The sequence below is a fragment of the Pipistrellus kuhlii genome, unplaced genomic scaffold (genome assembly GCF_014108245.1).
Source record: "Pipistrellus kuhlii isolate mPipKuh1 unplaced genomic scaffold, mPipKuh1.p scaffold_m20_p_15, whole genome shotgun sequence".
In the NCBI taxonomy this organism is placed as follows: domain Eukaryota; kingdom Metazoa; phylum Chordata; class Mammalia; order Chiroptera; family Vespertilionidae; genus Pipistrellus; species Pipistrellus kuhlii.
The window spans coordinates 8,695,805-8,703,324 of record NW_023425460.1 but is presented as its reverse complement, the minus strand read 5'-3'; the positions used below and the strand labels follow the sequence as shown (position 1 = coordinate 8,703,324).

Sequence of the window (7,520 nt, the reverse complement as noted above, 5' to 3'; positions counted from 1 at the left end):
AAATACAAGCTGCTGAAGCAAAGGTGCTTTTTGTTTGTTTTTTAATGCTTTCTAAAGTGCAGAGATGAATTTTGAGTATTTTAGATTTGAAGATGGTAGCAAGATAGGCTGATGCAATCATCTAGGACAAGTTGAGAAATAGAGGCCTAGAGATCCAAAGCAAGGCTGGGGCTATGGAAAACTGGAAACCAGGGAGCGGATACACACAGGAAATGTTTGTATAGATCTTAGACAAAGGGCAGAAAAGGGCACCAAGTGGACACATGAAGTGACAGAAACTCAGTAGCTAAAAATAAATACCTGACCTTAACCCATTTCACAGTAGTTCCCCTCACTGATCAATACTTTTCAAAATCACATTCTCTTCTGCACTATCAAAGCTTCTCCCATCAAACTCTCTAGGATAGCTCTTAAACTTCCGGAGTTCCTATCATTTTCAAATAAATTCTCTTCCCCACATCCAAGATCAAACCCAGGGAGAGTCAATTCCTCTGTTTGCCCTGCCTTCCATGTATCAAAGCAAGTGGAGGCCAACCAGTAACCATCCTGGGGAGACTGATGACCCCACAATTTGAGGTGGTTGTTAGTTGTTCTCAGAACATAAAATCCAGAGGATAAAATTAGTTGGTATATTCTTAGGACTTAAGAATCACCTCTCTAAATCTTACATCCTAGCCGTGTGCCAGAATTTGAAATCTTCATGATCTAGCATGTATGCTAAAAGCATCTATTAATAATCTATGCTTGTGGTTGTGGAATCCTGAGGTGAGTTAGGGTGGAGTAGATAAAGTGTTATTTTGTGGGGGTGTTGGCACATGATCTCTAAACCTGATTCAATCACTGACTTTGTAAGGAGACACTTGAAAAGCCCCTTATTCTTGCTTATTCCCCCACCCCATCCCACTACAAACAATATGTACTGGGAAGGGCTCCCCAAGTAGGCAGACTGCAGTCAACATGTTAGCTCTGCCACTGGTAAACCGGGGCCATGGGCATGCTGGATGGGGACTTTGAGACAGGGAAGTTTCTGAAGGCAGCAGACTGTAAAGCTGTCCAACCCAAAAGCCCAACCCACTCCACAGCCCTGTTTCCCCAGACGAAGGCTGAGAGAGTGAATCAGTAGCCCTGTGCCACACCAGACAGACCTCTCAGGCCAGGCCAGAACATGGATGACACGGAAAACTCCATTTATTGACCTCTACATCTAATAAAGGAGCTCTGCACAAGTGTTTTAAGAAGACTGTGACCTTGCTCTTGCTGCTCTGCTCACCGAAGTCAGCTTGCTTCTGTTTCTGTAGCCTCTGGGGCTGTTTTCTGAGATGCTAAGAGGATTTCACGTGCCCGTTTCCGTCGAAGCCTCTCAGCATTTGTAATCAACATGGGATGGAGAGGGAAAAAGCCAGCAAGTCCTAAAAACAACAGGATTTTCATTCATTACAACACACTGCAAGCCAACGTATCCCTGGGAATGCAGCCTCACAGAATTTCCGTCTAACAGAGGCCTGACCTGGAGCAATCCCTCTTCCCTCTTCCACCTACTCCTTACTGCAAGGAGACAATGGATGTTACCTACTGCCTAACACTATTTTCCTTACCTAAACAAGATAAACTGACAGAGCAGAAACCGGTTTGGCTCAGTGGATAGAGCGTCGGCCTGAGGACTGAAGGGTCCCAGGTTCGATTCGGGTCAAGGGCATGTACCTTGGTTGCAGGCACATCTCCAGTAGGGAGTGTGCAAGAGGCAGCTGATCGATGTTTCTTTCTCATCAATGTTTCTGACTCTCTATCCCTCTCTCTTCCTCTCTGTAAAAAAATCAATAAAATACATTAAAAAAAAAAAAAAAAGGTAAACTGAGCCCATCAAGACACACAGTTCCCATTTTTAGAATAAAACCTCGATCTCATAAAGGAGTCCTCAAAAGTCACTCAAGTCCTGGGCAGCCCAAAGGTCATGAAAATCACTAATTCTCATCATCTAACCGTCTTCAAGTTAAAATCTCTCGGTTAGGCGAGCGCCAAGTTACCCAGAAGCTTTTCCACGGGTTTGGAGAGGTGGGCCCCGCAGCCGATCCAGTGGCGGATGCGCTCCAGGTTGAGAGCCACGAGCTTCTCCCCGTGGGTGTTGGGCAGCGGGTCGTAGGAGCCCAGCTGCTCCACGAAGCGGCCGTCCCTGGGGAACTTGTTGTGAGCGGCCACGATGCGGTAGAAAGGCCGGTTGGTGCAGCCCCCCAGGGTGAGGCGGATGGTCAGGCGGCCTCCGTGGTAGGTCTTGAGGAGGAGGGGAGCTGGAGAGAAGTAAGTGGTGAAGGCTCAAAACGGTAAAAATTAGGGACACGAAGCAATCCTCTTCCTCCAGTGAAAATCCTCACTTCTACCCCATGCTTGGCAACCTGGCTTAGAAAATCTCTCTGTGAAACCTTCCTCATGCAGAGAAATTCCCTGGCAGAATCCACGTCCTCCTCGACCCCCAACCCACTCGGCACAGGCCTGCACGGCTGCCTCCGCTATAAAATGCTATTTCTGCCCCAGGGTTTCAGGGGGTTAACTGAGGGAAATGGGCGGGGAGAGGGGACCCCAACGTCAGGCCTTGAGGCTTTTTCCGGGCCGGACGGCCTCCGGCTCGCCCAGGACGGCGCCGCGGCACCGGGTCCCGCACGCCCCCCGCGCCCGCCGCAGGCCCCGGGCCGCACTCACTGAGCTGGACCATGGCGCAGCCCGCACGCCGAGGCCCAGCGCCCCGCCGCCGCCTGGACCCGCTCTGCCGCCTGTGGCGGGGCGGAAGTGAGTGGCCCGCTCGCCCCGCCCCTTCCGCTCCCACATTTCCCAGAAGGCAGCGCGGCGGACTCACATCCTCGCCGGGAGGGCTGCGGGTGTCCCTGGTTGCGCGGGCTTCGTCCTCGGCTGAGCCAGGAGCTGGGCGGACCCGGAACGGCCGAGGGAAGCGCGGCAGCACCCCGGTCCTCCCTCCCAGTGGTCCTCCCTCCCAGCCAGCATTTGTGAGCGCCTATGGGTCCCAGGCGCAGCCCCGAAAACGCCAAGATGAAAGTCACAACCTGGTGGGGGGACGGCGAGGTGACACCGGGCCAGAAACGGACCATTAGTGAATGTAGTTTACCCTTCTGTGTTCACTAATATGCCTCTCACCTTCGCTCCTATTCGCTGAACCTTCTCCAAACAATAAAGGAGGGGGAGCCTTTTTCCTGATTTTGCTGTGCAGGGAGTGATCCAGAACAGGGGTGAAGTGGTGTGAGAAGGCAGTGGACTCTAAATGGAGCCCTGGTGCTTTAGGTCCACGAAGATACCGGAGGTTGGAGGGAGTTAGTACCTCCACCTGCAGCAAAGACCTATTTAGAATCTCTGTTCACCGTTGGATGCAAAGGTCCTGGCCACAACTAATAATCTCTTTGCCCTAATACAGCAACCCCGAATAGCTTCCTCTCGTTAGTTCCACCTTACAAACTGATGCCTTAAGTCCCAAGTTCCATTATGTGAACCTGGCCAGGGGCCTTAGCAGTTGACTTCCTACAAGAGTTATCCTGATTAGCTTTCATCAGAAACCCTATCCTAATAATGCACCCATTGTACCTTAATTACATATAATTATATTCTTTTTAAAATTATATTCTTATATACTTTAAATCCAAAATCGCACTGATGAATTTTGAATCTTTTGTTTTCATTTTTTTTATTGCCATCCAGTTTACTGTCAACAAGACCAACCAGTAACATTTGATAACCCAGTAAGATAGCAGTGGAAATAAATGAATGGGTTTTTGTTTGTGGCAAAGATTCTCTTATCTTTATTCCCACGTCTCATATAGTGAAACATCCAGGATTTAATTTCTCTGGGAAGGAAAAAAGCTCACAGTCCCATACAGAAAATTCTTTAGCTGGACAGATGTCAGAAAGATGGATTTCCAAAGCCAACAGTCTCCTGTAACATATGGATCTCTGCAATCAGAGCCTCATCTTTCAACTTTAGCTGCAATAGAGGAAGAAGGGGACACATGTCAGATATGGTATACCTATGTGGGGACTCCTGATTTCTAGGGCCATAGCTAAAGAACACAGTTCCTTGGGATGGAATTTGGCTACATTCCCTATTTCATGGTAATTCCATGAAAAGACCTCAAAACATTGTACTGGTTACATGGATATTTTCACTCTATGAACATTCAAGTGGTATGAACAGTCACAATTTGCATTCTTTGTAAAAAAAAAAAAACTTTAATAAAGTTTATTTTGAAAAGATTCACATCACCCAGTATACCTTGACTAATATATACCATTCCTATTTGGCAAGTGACAGGAATCAAAGACATAGATCTGAATTAATTTTAGAATCTAGATGTGTAGTTGAGACATCTAGTTGCCTACCCACTATCTCTAAAAAAATCTTCATTACTTTTCAGGATAGCAATGCTGCCAGCTAGAAAGCTGCATTTTCCTGCTTCCCTTGCAAGGGAAGTGTTTATGACCAATGTGGCCAATGAAATGAAAATTGAAATCATTGCTCATTAAGGGGAAGTGAGATAACTAGCATGACATGTTTGTCCTTTCCCTCCATTTGGCTTTTTATTGTGCCTGAAACATGGATACAGTGGCTGGAGCTACAGTGCTGTCTTTCACCTCTGAGGGACAGAAATTGCTATGGTTGCTGGAGTAGAAAGGCAGAAAGAGGGTGGGTTTCTGATGGTACCAGTGGAGCTGTGGTACCAGTTCTGAACTCTACATTAGATGAGAACAATAAAACTCCTAATTTGTTTAAGCCACTGACTTTCAAGTGGCTCATAATTCATAACTGAGCCAAACCTAGCACTGTTATAAAGTTTTATTTGAGCCTTAGCTGGTTTGGCTCAGTGGAGAGAGCGTCAGCCTGTGGACTGAAGGGTACCAGGTTTGATTCCAGTCAAGGGCACATGCCTAGGTTGTGGGCTTGATCCCCAGTAGGGGGCATGCAAGAGGCAGCAGGTCAGTGATTCTCATAATTGATGTTTCTATCCCTTTCTCCCTCTCCCTCTCTGAAATCAATAAAATTTTACAAGTTTTATTTGAAACACACCTATGTTCATTTGTTTATGAATTGTCTATGGCTGCTTTTTCACTACAAGTCAGAGTGTAGTAGTTCAATAGAGAGTGTTTGGCCAACAAAGCCTAAAATATGTCCTATTTTGCCATTTACAGGGAAAATTTGTTGACCCCCTACCTGGACTAACACCTTCATTTTATTCTTGAGGAGATGAGGCCCAGAGAGGTTGACACAGTATGGTAAAGGCAAAACTAGGACCATAATTCAGGTCTGCTGACTCTCTAGTATATTCTCTAAAAAAATTAAAAAAAAAAAAAAAGATCTCCCATGGGGCACTCTTCTCCAGGGAGCATGCCCATGGCACCCCCTCCCTTCTCTCCTTCCCCCATAGGCATTTATCTCCTAAACTTCAAGGGACCACGGGAGACTTGCAACCAGGGGCCAATGAGCAGCAGCAGTTTGTCCTGTCTCCAAGGCCCCTTTTCTCTGCCTTCCCAGGGAGCCAAGGCAGCCCAGCCTAGGCTCTGTGGTTGCTTCTTTTATGCCCTTTGTTTCACTATTCTAAGTGTGTTTTTGCTCCAACCCATAAATTCTTGCTTGCTTTACTACAAAAATTTTTTTTTACAAATAAGATCCCCTATATTAATATGTGGCTTATTCCTACAAACTCAGGAGCCCTGTGATAGTGGGAAGGATGGTAAGAAAAGCTTCTAGAAAAATGTTCACATCATAAAATGCTATGAAGTTCTGAATTAACTAGTACCTCCTTCTCAGTTTCTAACCTCAGCACAGTGCAGACAAACAGCAGAGGCATCTGCATATCATACCTTCATCGTGTACTTGTAGGCTTGCTCAGCTTCCAGTTGCCGTCCAGCCTAAAAAAAAGAGGAGCAGCTGGTGACAATGATATGCCAAAACATGATGATGGGAAAGTCCATTACCAAAAACTTTTCTCCTTGAAGCAGAGGAGACCATATTGTCTCAGTTAGGAAACTGTGAAATCAAAAGTGAAGCAGGAAAATGAAAGGTGGTAGGAAAAAGCACTTATATAAGACATACATCCCTTTTATTGTAAAAATCTTAAAGATAACTTGGCCTCTCATCTTTTTCTCTGAAAGCACAAGTCATTTGTTCCTCTCATAATTGAAGCCATCCTATTAATATGAATAACACTTATAAAGTGTTTATTTATGGTTTTAATTGTTTAAAGTTCTTTACACACTTTCATCTTGATTCTCAAAACAACCCTAGGAGATAACTATTTATAATTCCCATTTTACAGATAGAAAAATTTAGGCACAGAAAGGATAAATAACTTACAAAGATTATGAAGCTAATAAGTGGAGGAGCCAGATTTTAAAATAATTTAGTTTGGCACCAGAGTCTAAGTTTTTAATTTTATCTTGTCTCTGTGCATTCGAAAAAGCAGATACTGGAATTACTTCCATTCAGATCTGGATATGAGATGAGAACACTACTCCTCCCAGTTATTCTTACATGAAGGAATTAAATGAGAATAATATGAATTCACTATTATACTTCACAAATTTGTGCATAACAAATTAGCATATGCAAAGTCACTTGGGAAAGCGTAAGTCCATAAATATGAGATCCACAGAATGCTCAGGCTAGAAAGGAACTTAGAGAATATCTAGTCCAATTTCTATTGATGATTTTTTTTTTTAGAGCAAGAGAGTGAAAGGGAGGGGGAGAGACAGAGAAGCATGGATGTGAGAAAAACACACTGATCGGTTACTACACATGCCTTAACGAGGACCTGGAATCAAGCCTGCAACCAAGGTACATGTCCTTTACAAGCAAATGAAATCCAGGACTCTTCAGTCCAAGGCTGATACTCTATCTACTGAGGCTAGGGCTAATTTCCTTTTTTTAAAATTAATTTCAGAGAGGAAGGGAAAGAGAAAAACATCAATGATGAGAATCATTGATTGGCTGTCTCCTGCACATCCCCTACTGAGGATCGAGCCTGCAACATAGGTATGGGCCCTTGACTGGAATTGAACCTGGGACCCTTCAGTCCCCAGGCTGACGCTCTATCTACTGAGCCAATCCAGGTAGGGCTAGGTTTAATTTCTTAATTCAAATGCTTAATCCATTGATATTTCAGTGCTCTTTTCTAAAATATGTATTTAAGGCTATAAATTACCCTCTCTATATTGCTTTAATTGTATTTCCAACATATAATAGCTTTGTTTTTATTCAGTCCCATTTCAATTATCTATTGAAGTGTAATAAGCCATCTCAAGCACTTAATACACAATATATTAAATTGTATCTTCCTCAAAATTCTATGGGCAATCTTCTGCTGATTTTTCCTGAGATCATTCATGTAGTTGTAGACATCTGACAATTTGGGTAAGGGCTGGAGGGGCCAAGATATCCTCATTCAAAGAGTGAGGTTGGCTGTTAACCAGGGTGGTTATCCTTCAGTTACCCTTAGGTGGACTTTCAGCCTCCTATAGGCTAAATT

At 44.5% G+C, this 7,520-nt stretch overlaps 2 protein-coding genes across 2 annotated transcripts in view; both read right to left on the bottom strand.

The window, feature by feature from the left end:
• Positions 1-1,170: 1,170 nt before the first annotated feature.
• On the bottom strand, positions 1,171-2,843 carry MRPS16 (mitochondrial ribosomal protein S16). Its single transcript, XM_036437818.2, has 3 exons — positions 2,695-2,843; positions 2,025-2,285; positions 1,171-1,409 (listed from the first exon to the last, which is right to left on the bottom strand). Exons 1-3 carry the CDS (start codon positions 2,705-2,707, stop codon positions 1,276-1,278), a joined length of 408 nt encoding a protein of 135 aa, XP_036293711.1. The 5' UTR covers positions 2,708-2,843; the 3' UTR covers positions 1,171-1,275.
• Positions 2,844-3,797: 954 nt separating this feature from the next.
• Positions 3,798-7,520, bottom strand: part of CFAP70 (cilia and flagella associated protein 70) — a 70,432-nt gene continuing 66,709 nt past the window's right edge. The window contains 2 exon segments of the mRNA XM_045581736.1: positions 3,798-3,982; positions 5,857-5,904. Of these exon segments, the coding sequence (XP_045437692.1) occupies positions 3,902-3,982; positions 5,857-5,904 (129 nt within the window). The 3' untranslated portion in view covers positions 3,798-3,901.

What these genes read in the sequence shown, in the direction of transcription:
- MRPS16 (XM_036437818.2), bottom strand. An exon ending in ACCCGTGGAAAAGCTTCTGG is followed by an intron (nt 1,410 to 2,024) that starts GTAACTTGGCGC and finishes TGTTGTTTTTAG; the next exon opens with GACTTGCTGGCTTTTTCCCT.